The sequence below is a fragment of the Caretta caretta genome, chromosome 15 (genome assembly GCF_965140235.1).
Source record: "Caretta caretta isolate rCarCar2 chromosome 15, rCarCar1.hap1, whole genome shotgun sequence".
In the NCBI taxonomy this organism is placed as follows: domain Eukaryota; kingdom Metazoa; phylum Chordata; order Testudines; family Cheloniidae; genus Caretta; species Caretta caretta.
The window spans coordinates 32,818,924-32,841,700 of NC_134220.1; the positions used below are offsets into that span (position 1 = coordinate 32,818,924).

Genomic DNA, 22,777 nt, shown 5'->3' on the forward strand with positions numbered 1-22,777 from the left:
CGGGGCTGGGCCTGCACTCACCAGTAGTGGGAGTGCAGCAACCCAGCCTCAGCCACACCACCAGTGAGTGCTGGGGGGGGGCCAGGAGGGGGGCTAGGGCGGGGTCCCAGGGGAAAAGGCGGATGGGGGGGTGGAGCAGGGGTGGGGGCCTGGGGAAGAGCTGGAGCAGAGGCTGGAGCAGCACGCAGCTGCACAGGGCACCAGGAAATTTGGTGCCCCACGCAGCTGCAAGCTTTGTGTATGGGTAAGGACGGCCCGGAGCGGGGTTAAGGTAAAAGCTAAAAACAAGTTATATTATGTGCAATTGTAACACCCCCTGTACGTATTACATAATTTGCATAGATGTCACACACACAGCTGCCCAAATCTTGGTAGCTATGTGCACACCCTCCAGTGTGGGCCTAGTCACTTGGAACACAGACTGTCTGGTCACTGACAGTGGCCAACAGGATGGTGTTTGAATGCATTTGCCAGCTGGGGCTCTCCCCGGAAATGACACTGGCCATGAAAGAAGCCAGGAGGGAGGCTTTGCTAACCCATTTCACACTCATGGTACTTAGCACAGCTCTGCAAGAAGGACAATCCTGGTCTCTATGCTTATGGCAGTCCCTACCCTCTGCCATGTGTGTGTATTTGTGCGGGCACATGTGTTGTGTGTGCAAAGCATAGAAACACCCACATGGAAGGTAATTTAATGGTGCACACACATGCCTATCTGTGCAAATGTGTGCGCATGTCTGTCTGTGGGAATATATGTCTAATCTTGCTTTTCTTCCCCTGCCCCAATTCTCTCTCTCTGTAAAGGTTATATATTAGTGGCTTTAAGGACTAACTACAAACCAAGGAGCAAAGGCACATTGTGAAATCTGCCTGCAGTCACAGACTTAGGGTGCCCTGCTGGGCCCAGTCACAACTGAGCAACACTTAACAGCATCCACATGCCCCAGCACTTAAACAGGAATTAGCTGCAGAATGCCAGCAGGAATGAAAGGTTTCAGAGTAGCAGCCGTGTTAGTCTATATTCGCAAAAAGAAAAGGAGTACTTGTGCATTTTAGAGACTAACAAATTTATTTGAGCATAAGCTTTCGTGAGCTACAGCTCACTGCATCGGATGCATTCAGTGGAAAATACAGTGGGGAGATTTATATACACAGAGAACATGAAACAATGGGTGTTACCATACACACTGTAACGAGAGTGATCACTTAAGATGAGCTATTACCAGCAGGAGAGCAGGGCGGGGGGGGGGGGGGGGGGGGGACGGACGGACGGGGACCGACCTTTTGTAGTGATAATCAAGGTGGGCCATTTCCAGCAGTTGAGAAGAACGTCTGAGGAACAGTGAGGGGTTGGGGTGGGAAAATAAACATGGGGAAATAGTTTTACTTTGTGTAATGACCCATCCACTCCCAGTCTCTATTCAAGCCTAAGTTAATTGTATCCAGTTTGCAAATTAATTCCAATTCAGCAGTCTCTCGCTGGAGTCTGTTTTTGAAGTTTTTTTGGTGAAGAATTGCAACTTTTAGGTCTGTAATCGAGTGACCAAAGAGACTGAAGTGTTCTCCGACTGGTTTTTGAATGTTATAGTTCTTGACGTCTGATTTATGTCCATTTATTCTTTTACGTAGAGACTGTCCAGTTTGCCCAATGTACATGGCAGAGGGGCATTGCTGGCACATGATGGCATATATCACATTGGTAGATGTGCAGGTGAACGAGCCTCTGATAGTGATGTGATTAGTCCCTATAATGGTGTCCCCTGAATAGCTATGTGGACACAGTTGGCAACGGGCTTTGTTGCAAGGATAGGTTCCTGGGTTAGTGGTTCTGTTGTGTGGTATGTGGTTGCTGGTGAGTATTTGCTTCAGGTTGGGGGGCTGTCTGTAAGCAAGGACTGGCCTGTCTCCCAAGATCCGTGAGAGTGATGGGTCGTCCTTCAGGATAGGTTGTAGATCCTTGATGATGCGTTGGAGAGGTTTTAGTTGGGGGCTGAAGGTGAAGGCTAGTGGCGTTCTGTTATTTTCTTTGTTGGGCCTGTCCTGTAGTAGGTGACTTCTGGGTACTCTTCTGGTTCTGTCACTCTGTTTCGAGACACCACTGACTTCCTGAGGAAACTACAATCCATTGGTGATCTTCCTGAAAACACCATCCTGGCCACTATGGATGTAGAAGCCCTCTACACCAACATTCCACACAAAGATGGACTACAAGCCGTCAGGAACAGTATCCCAGATAATGTCACGGCAAACCTGGTGGTTGAACTTTGTGACTTTGTCCTCACCCATAACTATTTCACATTTGGGGACAATGTATACTTCAAATCAGCGGCACTGCTATGGGTACCCGCATGGCCCCACAGTATGCCAACATTTTTATGGCTGACTTAGAACAACGCTTCCTCAGCTCTAGTCCCCTAATACCCCTACTCTACTTGCGCTACATTGATGACATCTTCATCATCTGGACCCATGGAAAAGAAGCCCTTGAGGAATTCCACTATGATTTCAACAATTTCCATCCCACCATCAACCTCAGCCTGGACCAGTCCACACAAGAGATCCACTTCCTGGACACTATGGTGCTAATAAGCGATGGCCACATAAACACCACCCTATACCGGAAACCTACTGACCGCTATTCCTACCTACATGCCTCCAGCTTTCATCCAGACCACACCACACGATCCATCGTCTACAGCCAAGTTCTACGATACAACCGCATTTGCTTCAACCCCTCAGACAGAGACAAACGCCTACAAGGTCTCTATCAAGCATTCTTACAACTACAATACCCACCTGCTGAAGTGAAGAAACAGATTGACAGAGCCAGAAGAGTACCCAGAAGTCACCTACTACAGGACAGGCCCAACAAAGAAAATAACAGAACGCCACTAGCCTTCACCTTCAGCCCCCAACTAAAACCTCTCCAACACATCATCAAGGATCTACAACCTATCCTGAAGGACGACCCATCACTCTCACGGATCTTGGGAGACAGGCCAGTCCTTGCTTACAGACAGCCCCCCAACCTGAAGCAAATACTCACCAGCAACCACATACCACACAACAGAACCACTAACCCAGGAACCTATCCTTGCAACAAAGCCCGTTGCCAACTGTGTCCACATAGCTATTCAGGGGACACCATTATAGGGACTAATCACATCACTATCAGAGGCTCGTTCACCTGCACATCTACCAATGTGATATATGCCATCATGTGCCAGCAATGCCCCTCTGCCATGTACATTGGGCAAACTGGACAGTCTCTACGTAAAAGAATAAATGGACATAAATCAGACGTCAAGAACTATAACATTCAAAAACCAGTCGGAGAACACTTCAGTCTCTTTGGTCACTCGATTACAGACCTAAAAGTTGCAATTCTTCACCAAAAAAACTTCAAAAACAGACTCCAGCGAGAGACTGCTGAATTGGAATTAATTTGCAAACTGGATACAATTAACTTAGGCTTGAATAGAGACTGGGAGTGGATGGGTCATTACACAAAGTAAAACTATTTCCCCATGTTTATTTTCCCACCCCAACCCCTCACTGTTCCTCAGACGTTCTTCTCAACTGCTGGAAATGGCCCACCTTGATTATCACTACAAAAGGTCGGTCCCCGTCCGTCCCCCCCCCCCCCCCCCCCGCCCTGCTCTCCTGCTGGTAATAGCTCATCTTAAGTGATCACTCTCGTTACAGTGTGTATGGTAACACCCATTGTTTCATGTTCTCTGTGTATATAAATCTCCCCACTGTATTTTCCACTGAATGCATCTGATGAAGTGAGCTGTAGCTCACAAAAGTTTATGCTCAAATAAATTTGTTAGTCTCTAAGGTGCCACAAGTCCTCCTTTTCTTTTAGCAGGAATGAAGAGTGCAGGAATCTCTTCTCTCTGCACACATCTCTGCTGCCTGGAGTTGTGTTCTCATCACTGAGCATGACAACTCTGGCTTTTGCTTTCAAGATGGCCATTGCAAAGGGATTTATTTCATACCCATTTTGCTGTGGTTTCTGTGCATTGGCAGCAGAGAATGCATACAAAGTCTCAAAGAGGCTAAATGCTCAATAACTGACTGCTCTGAGGAGACCAGTTATTCATCTATCTGCAGAGCAGCTGGAAGCGGCTCAGAAGGGCTGACATTAGAAAAATATTTACTGTGGCCAATAAACATGTAGAGCCAGGGCTGTAAGCCTCTGTACACTTCTGCATCTCACTCCTGCTTCACTTCCTGTGTCTTCCCCACCAATTAGACTCCTTCATCAAGGAGCTACATGTCCCTGAAGTATTCACTTCAGACACTGTTTTTGCAAAAACAAACCTCCTTATTCCAGAAGTGAGTGGTGTGTTTGCAGCCTAATCCCAGTTGCAGAAATAGGTGACACTGCAGGCTCCCTAATTACTCTCCATAAAGGTTTACTTGTAAGCAAAAGGGTGTGTCACATGCTCTCCACCCCAGCCTGCGAAACGGCACTTGTGCTGTTTCCAGTTCACCATTTCACTTCTGTACATCGCAGCAGTGAAATGATTCCTGCATGTTTGTAGTTTTGGAAAACTGTTTTGGGTTCCACACGAGAGAAGATGCTGCACAAGCACAGGAGAGTCTGATATTATCAGGCTGATATTGCAATGACTGATTTGACATCACAAAATGGGGAAGAGATGGCCAGCCCCCTGTGGAGATAGAGGTGGTTAGGGACTATTTAGAAAAGCTGGACGTGCACAAGTCCATGGGGCCGGACGAGTTGCATCCGAGAGTGCTGAAGGAATTGGCGGCTGTGATTGCAGAGCCATTGGCCATTATCTTTGAAAACTCGTGGCGAACCGGGGAAGTCCCGGATGACTGGAAAAAGGCTAATGTAGTGCCAATCTTTAAAAAAGGGAAGAAGGAGGATCCTGGGAACTACAGGCCAGTCAGCCTCACCTCAGTCCCTGGGAAAATCATGGAGCAGGTCCTCAAAGAATCAATCCTGATGCACTTGCATGAGAGGAAAGTGATCAGGAACAGCCAGCATGGATTCACCAAGGGAAGGTCATGCCTGACTAATCTAATCGCCTTTTATGATGAGATTACTGGTTCTGTGGATGAAGGGAAAGCAGTGGATGTATTGTTTCTTGACTTTAGCAAAGCTTTTGACACGGTCTCCCACAGTATTCTTGTCAGCAAGTTAAGGAAGTATGGGCTGGATGAATGCACTATAAGGTGGGTAGAAAGCTGGCTAGATTGTCGGGCTCAACGGGTAGTGATCAATGGCTCCATGTCTAGTTGGCAGCCGGTATCAAGTGGAGTGCCCCAAGGGTCGGTCCTGGGGCCGGTTTTGTTCAATATCTTCATAAATGATCTGGAGGATGGTGTGGATTCCACTCTCAGCAAATTTGCGGATGATACTAAACTGGGAGGAGTGGTAGATACGCTGGAGGGGAGGGATAGGATACAGAAGGACCTAGACAAATTGGAGGATTGGGCCAGAAGAAATCTGATGAGGTTCAATAAGGATAAGTGCAGGGTCCTGCACTTAGGATGGAAGAATCCAATGCACCGCTACAGACTAGGGGCCGAATGGCTAGGCAGCAGTTCTGCAGAAAAGGACCTAGGGGTGACAGTGGACGAGAAGCTGGATATGAGTCAGCAGTGTGCCCTTGTTGCCAAGAAGGCCAATGGCATTTTGGGATGTATAAGTAGGGGCATAGCGAGCAGATCGAGGGACGTGATCGTTCCCCTCTATTCGACGTTGGTGAGGCCTCATCTGGAGTACTGTGTCCAGTTTTGGGCCCCACACTTCAAGAAGGATGTGGATAAATTGGAGAGAGTCCAGCAAAGGGCAACAAAAATGATTAGGGGTCTGGAACACATGACTTATGAGGAGAGGCTGAGGGAGCTGGGATTGTTTAGCCTGCAGAAGAGAAGAATGAGGGGGGATTTGATAGCTGCTTTCAACTACCTGAAAGGGGGTTCCAAAGAGGATGGCTCTAGACTGTTCTCAATGGTAGCAGATGACAGAACGAGGAGTAATGGTCTCAAGTTGCAGTGGGGGAGGTTTAGATTGGATATTAGGAAAAACTTTTTCACTAAGAGGGTGGTGAAACACTGGAATGCGTTACCTGGGGAGGTGGTAGAATCTCCTTCCTTAGAGGTTTTTAAGGTCAGGCTTGACAAAGCCCTGGCTGGGATGATTTAACTGGGAATTGGTCCTGCTTCGAGCGGGGGGTTGGACTAGATGACCTTCAGGGGTCCCTTCCAACCCTGATATTCTATGATTCTATGACTGTGTGGTCAGATGTGTTCCAAGGAACGAGAAGTGGGAGTCCAGAACCAGGGGGCTCTCAGCCAGTGGACAGGGAAAGACTGGAGGGTGTGAGCCTGGCACAACAGCATCTCAGCAGCTTCACCCCACTCCTTAAATGCAGCCGCAGCTCTGGTTTGCTCCAAAGACCATCCGCCCTGCCACACTTCACTCTTGTGGTCACCATGCTGTCTTTTGTCACTGAAAGTCACTTCATAAAACAACAAAGGGAAATTAATCTCACACCACGGACAGAAAAGGTTTTCGGGCAAATTTTCAAAATAAAGAGCACACAAATCTGGTTAACACACAACAGGATTTACAATGTGTGTGCGCCGCCACTGGCAGCTGGAATCTCTCAGCATCTCTGCACTAGACAGAGGTTGCCTTGTAAATATACTTCCAGGTCAATGTTCTTTCCACCAATGAAATTCTATTCTAAGTCTGGACCGAAGCCAAAGAAACCCCTGAAGAATAGGGTGACCAGATGTCCCGATTTTATAGGGACAGTCCTGATAATCGGGGCTTTGTCTTATATAGGCTCCTATTTCACCCCCGTGCCAATTTTTCACACTTGCTATCTGGTTACCCTACTGAAGAATGAAAAAGAGCTGACTGAACATCAGCACACAACTGATGGAGCTCGTTTCCCAACAGCCTCCCCTTCCTTGGGTTTTATTTCCGAGCTGCAGATAGAGGTGTTCACATCGCACAGTCTCCCAGAAAGGGGGGCAGAGCTCCTGGGAGAAGATAGAAACCTGAATTCATCTGCCCAGCACAGCAGGCCCTGTGCATCCTTGGGAATAATCTGTCCAAACAGAACACAAGCAAATTTCAAAGTCCTTTCAACTGGATTTTTTGCTGTGAGGATCTTATTGAATGCAGAAACGATCCTCTAAGGGAAAGGTGGGCAAATTACGGCCCGTGGGCCACATCTGGCCTGCAGGACTGTCCTGCCTGGCCGGGGGGGCTAGCCCCCAGCCCCTCCCCCACTATTCCCTCTCCCCTGCCACTGCACAGGCATCGCGGCTTGCGCCCGCCCCCCTCCCAGGCTTCCGCATAAGCCTGTTCTGCCGCTTGAGCAGCATGGTGAGGGTGCGGGGGGGCTGGATAAGGGGCAGGAGGTCCCGGGGGGGCAGTCAGGGGATAGGGGGCAGTTGGATGGCGCGGAGGTTCGGGGGGAGGGCAGTCAGGAGACAGGGAGCAGGGGGAGTTGGATAGGGGGTGGGGTCCCGGGAGAGGGCGGTCAGGGGACAAGGAGTGGGGGAGGTTTGTATGGGTTGGGGGTCCCGGGGGGCCTGTCAGGGAGCAAGGGTGTGGATAGGGGTCGGGGCAGTCAGGGGATAGGGAGCAGGGAGGGTTGGATGGAGGGTGGGGTCCCGGGAGAGGGCAGTCAGGGGACAAGGAATGGGGGAGGTTTGTATGGGTCGGGGGTTCTGGGGGGCCTGTCAGGGAGCAGGGGTGTGGATAGGGGTCAGGGCAGTCAGGGGATAGGGAGCGGGGGGGGTTGGATGGGGGGCATCCCGGGGGGGGTGGTTAGGGGCGGGAGGTCCCAGGAGGGGGCGGTCAGGGGACAAGGAGCAGGGGGGGTTGGATGGGTCAGGGGTCCTGAGGGGGGCAGTCAGGGGTGGGTAGTGGGAAGGGGTGGATAGGGGGCGGGGGCCAGGCTGTTTGCAGAGGGACAGCCTTCCCTACACAGCCCTCCATACTGTTTCCAAACCCCGATGAGGCCCTTGGGCCAAAAAGTTTGCCCACCCCTGCTCTAACGCCACAGGATTAAGGCACTTTATTCATAGAAATGCAGCTCCTTGATTAACACACTGTGACGGTGTTTGAAGAATTATAGACACCGACAGAAGGACGTTCGGGAATCCCTTCCCAGAACAGGCCACCAGGCACTGTGCTCTGCCTTTAAACAAAACAAAAGGAAACATGGCCAGGGCATGAACTGGGGAGTCAAAGTCAAATAGCAGTCTTCGGGTTTGTGCTAAACCTGTGCTGTGTTTCACATTTAACCCTCTCTGCTCTTTGCTGGCAGGAAGAGAGTAACTCCCAGAGAGCAGGAGGTCCGGGAGAGCAGTTGCTCTAATCTCTTTTGGGGGCCTGGCACTCTCAGGTCTGGTGACAAGCAAAGGAGAGCCCCACAGGGTACACGCTGGGAAGTGGTTTCAAAGTGGTGTATGAAGTTCCACATAAAGCCACCAAGTGAAAAGAATCTGTCCATGTAATTCCCTGCAGCAAATCACACTAAGCCAGCTCTGAGACCTCAGGGACAGACCAGGAGCTTCAGCCCTAGCCATTTGCTGCCCTCTCAGTCCTGTAAGCCATTTAGCGACAAAGCTGCATGCCACATTAGGAACACACCACGAGCTCACGCCTCCCTCCATGCCCCCAAATCCTGATAACCTTGTTTCCAAAGGACACTCCATCCCAACCAGTGAATCTGTGACTGCAACGCAGGCCCCCAGCAGCTGCCAAGGGAACTTTCTTCTGCCTCTAGCTCCTAGGCAAAGCCATTTTCCTTTTCAGTCATCATCAGATGCTCCCGAACTTGTCATGACCTGAGCCAGGGAGGATTCTTTCCTCAAGCTCATGGCTTAGGTAAACCACTTGCCATTATCGAGTGTGGCCCTGAGAGAGTGCTGAATGACAGCCTGGCTGCAGGAACGGCATAGCATGGGGAGAAGCCCCTCCCTGCCCTCCAATGCACGCAGACCCCATGGGCTCTGATGTTAGGGTGGGTTCTTTAAGCCCAACCTACAAAGAGAAAAATAGCCAGAAAAACAGAAAGAAGCTCTGACAAGTCCAGCGTAAAAGTATAATAAGGGCGGCCAAGAAAGAATTCGAAAAACAATCTAGCGAAGGACACAAATACTAACAGCAAAAAAAATGTTAAGTCAGGTCCTGAAGGGGTCCATCCTGGGACCAGGATTATCCATTTATGACTCGGATAATGGAGTGGAGAGTATGTTTATAAAACTTGCGGGTAACACCACGCTGGGAGGGGTTGCAAGCACTTTGGAAGACAGGATTAGAATTCAAAACAACCTTGACAAATTGGAGAATTGATCTGAATTCAGCAAAATGAAATTCAATAAATGGGGAATAACTGGCTAGGTGGTGGTACTGTTGAAAGGATCTGGGGTTATAGTGGTTCACAAACTGAATATAAGTCAACAATGTGATGTGGCTGTGAAAAAGGCTAATACCATTCTGGGGTGTATTAACAGGACTGTCATACATAAGTCATGGGAGCTAACTGTCCAGCTTTACTTGGCACTGGTGAGGCCTCAGCTGGAGTACTGTGTCCAATTCTGAGTGCACACTTTAGGGAAGACATGGAGAAACTGAAGAGTGTCCAGAAGAGAGCAACAAAAATGATAAAAGGTTTAGAAACCCTGACCTGTGAGGAAAGGTTAAAAAAACTGGGCATGTTTAGTGCTGAGAACAGAACACTCTTCAAATATGTTAAAGGCTGTTATAAAGAGGATGGTGATCAATTGTTCTCCATGTGCACTGAAGGCAGCACAAGAAGTAATGGGCTTTTCTCTGCAGCAAATGAGATTTAGGTTAGATGTTAGGAAAAACTTTCTAACTATAAGGGTAGTTAAGCTCTGGACTAGGTTTCCAAGGGAGGTTGTGGAATCTCCATCACTGATAGTTTTTAAAAACAAGTTGGACAAACACCTGCCTGGGGTGGTCTAGCTTTATTTGGTCCTGCCACAGAGCAGGGAGCTGGACTTCATGATTTATTAAGGTCCCTTCCAGACCTACATTTCTCTGATTCTACTCAAGACAGTTAAGTCCAAAGCAGACTGCAAAGAGTCACAAAGGAATCTCACAAAACTGGATTGACTGGGCAACAAAATGGCAGATAAAATTCAATATTGACAAATGCAAAGTAATCCACATTTGAAAAAAGAATCCCAACTATACATACAAAATTATGGGATCTGAATTAGCTGTTACCACTCAAGAAGGAAAACTTGGAGTCATTGTGGATAGTTCTCTGAAAACATCTGCTCAATGAGCAGTGGAGTCAAAAAAGCTGATAGAAAGTTAGGAAATGTCAGGAAAGGGAAAGATAAAACAAAAATATCCTAATGCCGCTATGTAAATCCATAGTATGCCCACACCTTGAATATTGTGTGCAGTTCTCATTGCCCCATATTTATATTGCTCCAATATATTAAAATTGGAAAAGGTGCAGAGAAAGGCAACAAAAACGATTAGGAGTATAGGACAGCTTCTGTACAAGGAAAGATTAAAAAGACTGGGACTGTTCAGTTTAGAAAAGAGATGACGAAGAGGAGATAAAATAACCTAAATCTGTATGAAATCACGAACATGTGGAGAAAGTGAATAGGGAAGTGTTATTTAACACTTCTGTGACACAGGGTCAGAAAGGCTAATTGACCCATATTCCATCTTTTTAGTAGATAATATTTGTGTTTTTGTATGTGTACATATATATTGTTAGAGGTTAACAATGTAACCAAACCTGTCTATCCCTGTATTCTGTTAATTCAGAGATCAAAAGGAGATATTAACATTTAAATGAACTGTGAATGTAGTAATATCACTGTCGTAATTTCTCTTTGAAGTATAAAGCAAATCACCTGCAAATGGTGGGAGATTTATGTTAATACATGTAGCTAATTACCGGTGATGTTTAGGAAATAGGAGGTTACTTTAAAGACACTATTGTTCAGCCAAGCACTGCATGTGGTCAAGAGGCTGCCCGAACAAAGTATAAAGGGCTTTTGGGACCTGATCCTTTCATCTCAAATCTGCTTATGCTTCATCAGGGGAAGTTTGAGCCACAAGATTGAGATCTCCAGTTTCATTCTAGGTCACCCTGATATTGAACACTGGATTGAACGAACCAGTGGACTAATTCTGAAAGAACTCTATGCAACTCTCAAGCTCATCATCTCCACTATGAAAGTGACCTCATAACTCTATACATGTCTGTACATATAATAATCCTTTAACCAATCATCACTCTCTTTTCTTTTTTTTAATAAATTTTAGTTAATAAGAATTGGTTATAAGCGTGTTTTTGGGTAAGATCTAAAATATTCATTGACCTGGGGAGGTATTGTTTCCTTTGGGATTGGTAGAACTTTTATATGATGAACAAGATTTTCAATAATCCTCATCATATTTGACTTGGCTGTCAGGGTGGGAGCCCAAAGGCTGGGTTGCTTTAAGGGAACTGTGTTTTTGGCTTCTGGGTAATCAATAAGGTATTATAGAAGCTGTTTTGTTGGTAGCTTGATGGAGCTAAGTATTAAAATAATCACCAGTTTTGGGGATTGCCTGCCCCGTTCTTTACAGTTTGCCCTAATTGAGCAATCTCAGCGTGGCCCCCCTGTGACCTCAGTCACAACTTCACATAACACAACAACTAAGGGTCAATCAATAAAATAAATAGGCAGCAGATTTAAAAAAAACGAAAGGAAGTACTTCTACACACAACATATAGTCAGCCTGTGGAACTCATTGCCAATGGGATGCTGAGAAGGCCAAAAGCGTAAGCGAGCTCAAAAAAGAATAAAGTAAGTTCATGGAGGATAGGTCCATCAATGGCTATTCGCCAAGATGGTCAGGGACACAACCCCATGCTCCGAGATGTCCCTGAACCTCCAACTGCCAGAAGCATCTGGCACTGGTCACCATCAGACAGAGGACACTGGGCTAGATGAACCATGAGTCTGATTCAGTATGACCATTCTTATATGTTGTTATGGGAACTGATGGTGGATGGAATTGTGAGTGATCCAGTGAATCTGTTGTGCAAACAGAGGTCAGAGCATAATGGAGATTTGCATCAGAGATGACAGGGTCTCTGCATTCCTAGAGGGTGGGGTTCAGCTGCCTAAATCTTGGTGAATTTGTAACCCCATTGGTAAAAGGAGACATGGGGACAGATTTAAGGAGCTCACTTTCTATTCTGTTTCTCCTGCCCTATTTGTTACTACCCACTGTCCGGAAAGGATGGTTCTAATTCTTATAGAAAAGATCAAGTGCCAACATGTACGTACAGGGCATGTTGGAAGCAGCATCCACATGCAGGATACAATCCCCAAAGCCCAGAAAATGTCAGCTGGGGATGGAGGGAACTGATTTTAGACACTGACTTAAAAAAGGAATCACACAGCCCAGTCTCCAAGCATGGCTTGGACAATGTAACCCTAAGGGTCTGTCTGCAACCAACAGGAGCAAAAGAACTCCAGGCTATATTGTCTATAAAATCTCCACAGCTCCGGAACCCGCCACACCACGGAGGATGAGGACAGAGTTGGTGCCTCCATTTCTTGTAAGGTGCTGGTTGGGTTGGCATTAATCTAGTGATTATTTATTATTATTTGGATATCACTGATACCGTGGTTCAAGCTTGTCTGGGCTTTAGAGGGAAGGATGCCGCCTCCACTCTTACATCTTGTCCCCTAGAGATATTTGAGCTCAGGAATACTCCCATCACTTCTGCCAGGAGCCCTTTTTAAAAAAATTGCTCACATGCCATTTGTTTCTGACAGCTGCAGCCTTCAGTGAAATGAATAACCTAATGGCGCAGCTGTGAAGAGCTCTGGATTCCCTTCAGGGAGCCATCCCTAGGTTCCTGGAAGGTCACACCCCCTCAGCAGAATGAATTCCACTTTTATTCAAATGAGGGATAATTAAGAATTCAATAATTGCGGATTTGGGAATGTCGGGGACAGAGTCAATTGCTAGCTATATAGTTTACCTATTACTCTTCCCCATGGCAGTGCCTGTCGCTCATGTACATACACTTATAGCTACTTAAAAGACACCACATTAGTTTAAAGCACTGAACATTCATAATCCCACAACACCCCAGTAAGGAAGGTGGGTGAATACTATCCTCATTTTAGAGATGGGGAAGCTCAGAAAGAGAAAGGGGAAGTGACTTGCCCAAGGCCACATGGTGAGTTCAGTGGCAGAGACAGGATCAGAACTCAGGACCTCCCTGAATCCCAGTCCTGTGTTCCTTCCTCTATATCATACTGGCTTCCACCATCAGACAACTACGGGGCAAGCATGTGAACATGTGTCTGTGCACACACCACGACATGTTGCATTCACAGCCAGTATCCCAGGAAAGCATACATGATATGTACCCACAAGACACACCTGGATTTCTGCCTCATGTAGACCTGCTTCTCCTAAATGTGAACACTCAAATCTCAATATCTGGGATGCTGCAAAGGAATTTTCCAGGCTATTACTTTAGTTTCATACAAAACATTTCACAGCTGGGAATTTCTGTAACCAGGTTTTTACTCATTTTTCTTTTCTTTATAATTGTCCAGCAATATCCCAGAGCCAAACCTCTAACATTTTCTTGTATTTTGTTCCTTTTCTTCTAACCCAGCTACGTTCTGCGCACGAATGAAGTTACAGGAAGTGGCTGCATAAGTAGCAAGGATGAGAGATTCATGGTGCTGCCGGCGCACCCTACAGGCACACAAACCCTCCACACAGCACTGAGCCTGAGCCCCGAGTTCTTTCTCCTTTTCCCACACGGATCACACTGACATCACCACTCCCCCACCCCCGGAACACTGGGCAGCAAAGCAGAGAGTGGCAAATATCAGTTTTCTCCGAGATACATGCAGTCCATCTCCAGCTAACTGCTCCTGCCGCATGCTCGCTCTTGTTCTCTTTAAAGCCTTTGAAGCCAGTTAACTTTCTTCACACATGGGGGAGGCTACCTTCTTTGATCTGTTTCTCTTCCCCATCACCTTCCCCTATCTCTCACATCCTGGCCAGGTAAATATGGCTCCAGAGTTGTTTGTGTTGTGCCTGTCTGCTCCCCTTTAAAAAATGTCCTGGGCTGTGAACTGCTGTGTTTTTGTGCTACAGAGTCTCAGAGATTGGGCTGGAACCACCACACTCTTCAGACAGGAACATATTCCAGAGCTTGCACAGCATGTTTAGCTTTTTCAGGATTAAGGTAATAATTTTCATGCTAACAAAAATGGCTGGAAAGTCTCAAGGAACCCACAAGTGATTTCTCTAGTAGAAGGGCAGGGTTTTACTTGGCAGATTTCCACTGAAAGGCAGATAGAAAGTGACTTGTTTTCACGAGGGTCCTGATATGGCATCCTGCTCAATAACGGAAAGTTTCTTTTCTGTTTGGTAGTGCTCTGGACAGGCCCCTTCCTCATAATGCAGGTGACAAATATTTCTGCTCACGCTGGACTTGATGCCAGTTATTACAGTCAGGCCAGAAGACTTCGCAAATGCAGAGAGCTGTTGGCAAAAGAATTTCATTCACAAACTGCTCATAAATTTCCAGGCAGCTTCCAAGAATCTTCTGAGCAGCCCATGAATATAAAGAGCCTGAAAGTTCCTGGGCTGTAATTTGTCTCTCTATGTATGAGTGTTCTTGGCTGAAGTACCTGAGCTGAAGTCATCAAGGGCCCAAATCACTGTCTGTCAGGCTGGATTTCTGCAGCCCTGCAGGTTGTTTCTTGCCAGTTTTCAAAGTGTTGCTACTCTCCTGCCTCAGGTATTTCCAACCACAGACAAGAGTCCTGGTGCTTCTCAAGGCTTCAGACACTTGAATGGAGACACATTTTTTGCGTTCAGTTTTTCTCCTGGAAAGGACTGTTTCTTATGTTTGAACCGTCATCTGAGACAGCAAGGGAAACATCCAAAGGTCTCTGGAAATTCAACCCAGTGGTCCCCAAATCACCAGCCACCACTCAAACTCTTGTCTAGAGAACAGTAGGGGAAATACACTTAGCTGATAGTTTAGTGGACTATCAGGACATCCTCTTGTACACCAACACTGGCAGATCCCATCAACACTGTCCCCAACCCTTGGAGCTCACTCATCGAAGGCCCGCAACTGATGGAGCAGTGAGGGAGAAGGCTGAAGCACGAGTGGTGCAGAACTCACTGCGCGTGAGGGTGACCAGATGTCCTGATTTTATAGGGACAGTCCCAATATTTGGGGCTGTTTCTTATATAGGCTCCTATAACCCCCCACCTCCTGTCCCCATTTTTCTTGCTATCTGGTCACCCTACTGCATGTCTGGTCATTTATCACAGAGAGCATTTCTGTCTCTCGCTATCATGGTAGGGACAGTGGCAAGGAAGCTGTTCTCTTTCTCTCTGGCAGAATGCACAACAAAGTCAGGCCCAGTGGAACCATACACCTGTTCTGTGCAGGCGGGAGAACTCCACAGCCCTCTGGCTGAGAGCAACTTCCTAGCAAGTTGGCTAAGAAAACAGATTGGATTTGGGCTCTCTGGAGAGTACCACCAGGCAGTATCAGGGCAGGAGGTTAAAAGTGCACTAATTTATATGGCAAACCTTCACGCTGGTGTGCTCAGCGATATGCTGGAGGAGAAGTTGCGTCCTGCCCTGCAGCAGGTTCATTTTTTCCTCCTTGGTAGATCCCCACCCCGGGCCCCACCTGCAGAGGGTCCCATCCTTTTCAGTGCATAGGCCCGGCTGCCAGGAGACAGTAGTCAGTCTGGCCTGCGCTGTCCCTAGCTGTGAATGCCACACAACGCTGCAGACACTGTGAGTGGGAGTGCCTCTGGGTGTAGTGCAGGGTGCCAGTCACAGCCACTGCATTCCTCGCTGCAGGGAGTTTGCATCAGGAGAGACATTATTTTGCAGGGAACTCCCTCCCTGCATGTGTCTGATTACCATACAGTTGGAAAACCAGCAAAGGGATAAAGGAAAAGGCAATTAAGGAATGTTGCAATGAGATTGTCTTTGTGTAGCCAACACATTTTATTGGAAGCGACTGACTTTTTAAAGCCAATTCCACCTCTCATGGCCAATTAAGAATCATACATTGTATTATTTGTCTGAGCTCATCAAACACTAATAAAAGGCCTTCATTGTCTGTGACAGCCCCAGGAAACCTGAGATTTTGTCACTTCAAACCCATCACCTTCATTATGCTAAATTATAGAAGTGGCTGCTGTTAAGTGTTATTATGCCCATAGAGTTGGCTTGTAGTCCCTGAGTCCTCGCTTCTATACCTGAACACAAAACTGGACACCTGGAGCCCTGTGGATACCTAAGGCCTTTGTAAAAGACGCAAACCCAGTGAGATTGGCAGTGTGGCTAGTCTAGCAGATAAGTGAATGACATTCATCCCCCATATCATCCCCTTTGCCCCATTGCCACATCTGATGTGTGGAGCTGGCTGCCATCCACATAGGTGAAACTTACTCCTCCCATTACTACCTGCATAAGTAGCGCTTTGGGTCTTAGTGGATAGGTCACATCTCAATACTCAGAAGCAGAGAGGCCAGGAGGACTTTAGAATCCATGCCACAGAGAGATGACCAAACTAAATACATTTACTTCTGGCGGATGGAGTTTATGCTCCTGTCATCTGCTAGCAGCTTCCAATCTCAGCAGCTGCGTAAGGCTCCCTGGCAAAGTTTAAAAAGAAGAAGCGAAATCATTAGATTACTTTCCTCTTTCCAGCCACGTCTGGTGCCCTCTGCTTCAGCTTGTGTTTGGAATAGTGGCCTAAACGAGGAAAACCAGAAGCAAAACCACTGACCTATCCCCTGGATATGCCTGATGATAACAAACTGCTTCTAACCACCTCAGCAGTGTCTCACTGTCTCCTTCTGACTATGGAGGAGAGAACTCACTTGCTGAGGAGCCTGGCACACCTGTATGCGGACTGAAGGGGACAGTCCCAGTAAGAAAATGGGAAGTATGAAATCCATGGAAAGGCTGATCCGATGGGGATTACACCTCCAAAATATGGGCAGCTGCAAACCTGACAAGCATGTCCAATGGCCTTAACTCATTCCTCCACCACAAAGGAATTGTCAGCTGCAACCCCCTGCACCCTCCGAGGCCACTGGGTCCAAAAGGATGTTCATCCAGAGGAGGAAAGCAGGGCTCAGGCCCCACCTACGGCTAAAAAGAACAGTTTTTAATCTGAGTTTTGTGTGTCTCCTGCACTGCTTGGAGAAACCTCCTCTGACTCTGTGACGTTGCACCCTCCATGTGTTAGATTGCCATCTCAATCGGCTTTGGGCACAGAACTCCCCTCTTGTGTCTGAGCTGGGGGTTTTGTTTCATGCCTTTGGAAAGCATGACAGCAGCAATGTGGTTCAAGCAGCCTTGGAGGTCACACACAAAATGAGCAATGCTGATCCCTTCCTTGTAATCCACTGCTTGCACTAAGCAGCTTGGCTGTAACTCTGAACTAATTTGTCAAGTCTGGACCGAATCCAAATTCCGGTAATCAAGAGCAAGAGGCCAATCTGCACAGCAGAGTTCATTCATTCCCCCACCACTATGTGGCGCTCCCACGCCCAGAAACACAGCAATGACTTAATCTTGTCTCAGTGTGGGGGAACGGCAATGACCTCAAGGTCCCTTCCAGCTCTATATTTCTTTGGTTCTGTGACATGTTGCCAGAATTCCTGGACAAAGGCACCTTTCCCCACTAGCTCAAAAATTAGGCATTTTCTCTAACAGCTTTTTAGGTTGCGTTTTCTCCCCAGTCATCCGAAGAAAAAAGGTGAGGCTAAGCTAGTATACTACAGTGTCCGAGTCTGAAACTCTCTGCCTTGCAAACCTTTCCAACGTACCCTCATCTCTCTCGGACACTCACCCTTCAGTTTAGTTTGAGATCACACCAGGGTAAGTAGTTTCAGAAATCTTAAGGGCCCAAGCTGAGAATTACCCAGGTCTTCCATCTTCCTTATAGATTCTGACACAGAGGGAAGAACAAGCTCCCTGCCCACACTTGGTAACAGAATTCACAGCCTCCCCAGGGATTCCTTTCTAAGATGCTGACTGCATCTGTTCAGTAACTCAGCATGGCTTGCTAATAGCTGTCCACCGTGTGTCCCCAGGATGTCCCATCCTATCACAGGGCAGGGATGTCAGAGAAATCATAGACGAAGCTGACTGGAAATTTGATCACACTCCACACAGTTAAAACATCTCAGACAGAATTGCAAAAATCACCCTGAATCTCTTAACACAATCAAATGGTGGAAAATCCAACTAAATCAGACTGAGGTGTGAACGCGGGACAGAGCGAGCGCAGGCATTGCTGGGGAGAGGTCTCTGCAGCACCTCTTGGTTTTATTGCTACCTTCTGCACAGGAAGGTCTGACTCACGTTACTGCAGCACCAGGTACACAGATCTGGCTGGTTCCTGTGGCAGGCACCAGTACAGCTATTAATAGAGATTAATTGCGGAGGGGGGGGGAGAGGTGTTTGCAACTTTTTCTGCACTGTCCACAAAATCCTGAGCAAAATTTACTTTTTGGCTCAATTCCACAAAAATGAAATTTCTGTTTCTTTGCCAGAACTATTTGCATGAAAAATCAGTTTTCTGAGTGATGTCCCACTCAGCCATAACTGCCCCCTGCCCCCAGGGGTCCAGGCCCGAGGAAGTTCAGTCAGAGCAGAGCCTTCCATGACCTAGCGCATACTTCTGTGATGAAGGCAGCAACATAAGATTTCAAGATTACAAATGAGATCATTCCCACTGCAAGCAGATCCTGCATGCCCTGCCCCCAGCCAGCAGGGAACTCCCTCCCTGCTAATATGAGAGTCAGACAAACAAATGGATCTTTAACACACAGGACTAATCACTGAAATCAGAAGCAAGACGGGATCTGCAAAAAGTTTCCTATAGTGCAGCATCTGCAGTGCCCTGCGTTAGTGTTAGTGATCCAAACACAGGAAAGTCACCCACAATTCTCAGTGCTGCAGAAACAGTGCTATGGTTACAAGAGAATGTGGATTCAGTTTAAAGAAATTTAAAACACAATAAAACACAACAAACCATTGCCGCCATTCCTACAGGTGTCCAGGGCCTAGGTCACGTCCCAGGCCAGCAAATACACTTGCTCTTCCCCTCACCGGGGGTAAATCAGGCAAAGTGCAAGTTGGTTACTAACCTGATTCTTTTTCTAGCATATGCTTCTGAGGGCACAAACAATGCCTGAGATGAAACCAACCTGCTCAGAACATACAGTCTATGACTGTACAGTGGGTTTCAATTTTAGTTAGAAGATTAAGGCTACGTCTACACTAGAGAGCTCACAGTGGCACAGCTGCACCAATGCAGCTGCACCACTGTAAGATCTCCTGTATACCTGCACTGTGCCAAAGGGAGAGAGCTCTCCCACTGACATAATCAGATCACCCTCAAGGAGCAACGGGAGCAGCTATGTTGGCATAGCATGTCTTCTGCCGACATAGGGCTGTGCACACTGCCTCTTATGCTGGCGAAACGTATGTCACTCGGGGGGGTGTTTTTTCCCGTACCCCTGAGTGACACAAGTTTTGCTGACATAAGTGGTAGTGCAGACATGGCCTAAGTGTCATCATATCCTTTATGGCAGAACCTCCCACCTGTTCAATTCACAGAGCAGGTGCAAGGATGGGGATGTCCCTGGCTCCTTCCTGCAGGCTTAAGTGTTTGCAGAAGACAAAGTGTAATTTGCATGTTCAAGTATCAGTACAGGAAGTGCTTGTGTGCTCATCCAATCAGGGAACCAAATAACACTATGTGACTTATGAGACCAATCACAGCTAAGCACACAGCTTGAATTTAAGATATTCATGTTCAAGCCACAGAGTAAAAATTGTGTAAAAATACTTGTGGCGTATACCTGTACAATGGATAAACTGAAGGAAATCTCTACCTGTTGTCAGATAGCAGCTACGCTGATCAGAGGGACTGTTCATTCCCCGTGAGGTATTTGCTAGCCATAAAGGGACATATTTCAAAAATGTTCTCGCCCAAGTCGCAACTGCAATTTTTTATGAGCAAATCTCTGAGGGAGAATTAATTACATGGGTGCCTCTGAATAGAATCTGCCCATATATAGCAGATAATGAGACATCTAACCATCGAGTCTATGGGTGCAAACCCCATCTGCATGCACATAATCTATTATTTGCAGCACAGATGGCTGTGGATACAAAATAGAGCAGCTTGGCTGAAGCTTATTTAAAATTTGGCCCAGAAAATCAGAGTTCTCAGCCTTCTCAGCCATCAGCTCCTCTCAGGCTGTTTGGATACATGACTTCCAGGTGGGAGCAAGAGAATCAGGATATGAACCCCTAACTCACCGGGTATAGTAGGAGTCCACGCCCAGTGCCTCTCGTACACTTGAGATGTAGAGCTCCAGTGCTGAATTAGTAACCGTTTGGAAGCCCACGCTGCTTGCTTCATGGATGTCCCCGGCATTCTCTGCCATGCTGTCACCCAGATAGTATTCATGAAACTTCAGAATTCCTGCAAGGACACATTCATCACCAGCATTAACAACTGTGTGAAGGGAGTGCACTGCCAGCAACTGACAAAGAAAGCAGTACAACTGTTACAAGTCCTGAGGGTTTGGCATCTCCAGCAGAAATGGAGCGAAGCATGCCGTGCCGTGTCTCCAGAGGGCTTTCCAGGAGTTAGTCCAATATGCTATATTAAGACTTTGCTTTTAAAATCTGGTTTTGTACTTTGCAAATGATGGATCAAGGGAAGAAAACTGAGCAGGGCTTTAATGAGATGTTCAGAAGGCACTTACTATCACAGCAGCCTCATATGAATTATAAAACAGATGTTTCTCGCAAGCATCTACCAGGGAAATTCACATTTCAATAGCAGCATATGAAAAATGTCTATTAATAGTATCTGACCACATAAACTGGACACACAAGGGCTGAAAGGCTGAACAAAAATGTTATTACTACAGCAGAATCTCCTTGTGTCACATGGAGATTTCTCATTTCACCCGTATGCACAAAAACACATGCAAAGAAGTAAAAGGCAGATTAGTGCATATTAAAATACTAAAGCAAGAACATTACACAATGGGGCACACCAGAGAAAGGAAACATTCATATCAGGAGTGCAACATTTTGTCAAGGATTCAGCTATTACTGCAGATAAAACCCTCCTCCACTCAGACCAGCACACCCTTTCTAATATGAGTAACCCTGCCGTGCCACAGCACCTGTGACCACTCTTCAAAGCTTACCCTGGGCACCCTGTTCGCAGTGGCAGCATAAACAACAAACCAAGCTGGTAAGAAGAGACGGTCAAATCAAAAGACTTAAGCAACCTATTCTGTAGCAACAGCCACAAATGGATCCATTGAAATGGTCAAGGGGTGAGTGGGGAGTTCTAAGGGAATATTACCTATGCTAGAATGAGGAACCTGAGATGCCCTCAAAGTTTCTGCGTACGTATTGGAGAAGGCAAGAAGAAAGTAGAGAGCTGGAGTCAGTGCCTGAGAACTCCCACATAAGAGCCCACAGTAAGGCAGCCAAAGGTGAAACAGCAACTAGCTGCAGAATAAGGGTCTGAGAGTGGGAGACAGTCCGAGCAGACAGTGTAACCAGCACCGCCTCGCAAAGCTCAGTTACACAGAACAGCCTCTAAGGGCCGGGCAGTTACATACCCAAGTGCCCCAGGAGGTTGGTTGCGGCTGCTCTTCTACAAGTCCCTAACTTGTGGTGGGGATGGAGATGCCATGACTAAATCTCTATGAATCCCAGTGACAAACTCTGTTCCTCCAACGGATACCATCTTACCAGGCCCAGGTCTGTCTCCAGTGTGGTCAAACCACCACCATTTTATTACGCAAAATGTATGGTTTGAGAGGGCAATTAGTGACCATGTGTGTAACAGGACAGTAACCTCTCTTCACTCAGATCCATAAAGGATTTAAGTCACTCCTAGAGTAAGTAATCAAAGAGATACATCTAGCGAAAAATATGTCATCCAAGCTGAAGAAGTTCATTTGTGTTTGCTTTCCTTGTTGAACCATGTTCAATGCAATCTGAATTAGTGCTCTTTATCTCTTTAGCTTTGTCGTGGTGAAGGGTTACAATTATTAAATTATATACAAGAAGAACTCCTGAAGATTTACAGTCATCACTTTATTAGATAATGAATAACAGCTGCCTGCAAAAAGGGATCCTCTTCCAATTAATCCTTCCTGCTCTGCTCCTCTGTGATAAATGTTTCCACATTCATGTGAAGAAGATTCAGAGGATCAGACAGTTAGATGGCATATCAGGAAGTTGGGCTGCCCTCCTGTTATCTGTAATCCACTGCAATTAATACATGTCAAATGCATTTGGAAGCATAAAACAGAGAAATGTAATTAAAGTGAGGACTTTTTGTTACATAAAAGATTCTCTATTGGAGGCAGTGTGCTTGGAATCTCATTATCATTCTTTGCATTGCCCTGTGGGAAATCCAGACAGATTGGCTATTGAAAAATGGGTAAATTAAGCACCTGAAAACTTTCCCATTTATGGGTGAATGTCAAAGCCCTGAACATGCTTCTCTGACTGAACTTTCCTTTCCTCTATTTCTGTGCATGCCGCATGTGCTGGCCTATTTGGGCCCCATGAGCCAGCCAGATCCCCCAAAGGGAGATCAGTCCTCAAAACCATGAAGTCCTCCCGCTCAACAGAGGGGTATGGACCAAAAGA

General features: G+C 46.7%; 1 protein-coding gene across 7 annotated transcripts in view; it reads right to left on the reverse strand.

Moving 5' to 3' along the window:
• The window catches only part of TTC28 (tetratricopeptide repeat domain 28), a 516,699-nt gene that overhangs the window by 52,008 nt on the left and 441,914 nt on the right, over positions 1-22,777 (reverse strand). For all 7 annotated transcript variants that reach the window (XM_048821540.2, XM_048821539.2, XM_075120128.1 and 4 more), the window contains one exon: positions 20,408-20,573. In XM_048821540.2, the coding sequence (XP_048677497.1) occupies positions 20,408-20,573 (166 nt within the window). The remainder of the gene's footprint in view (positions 1-20,407; positions 20,574-22,777) is intronic.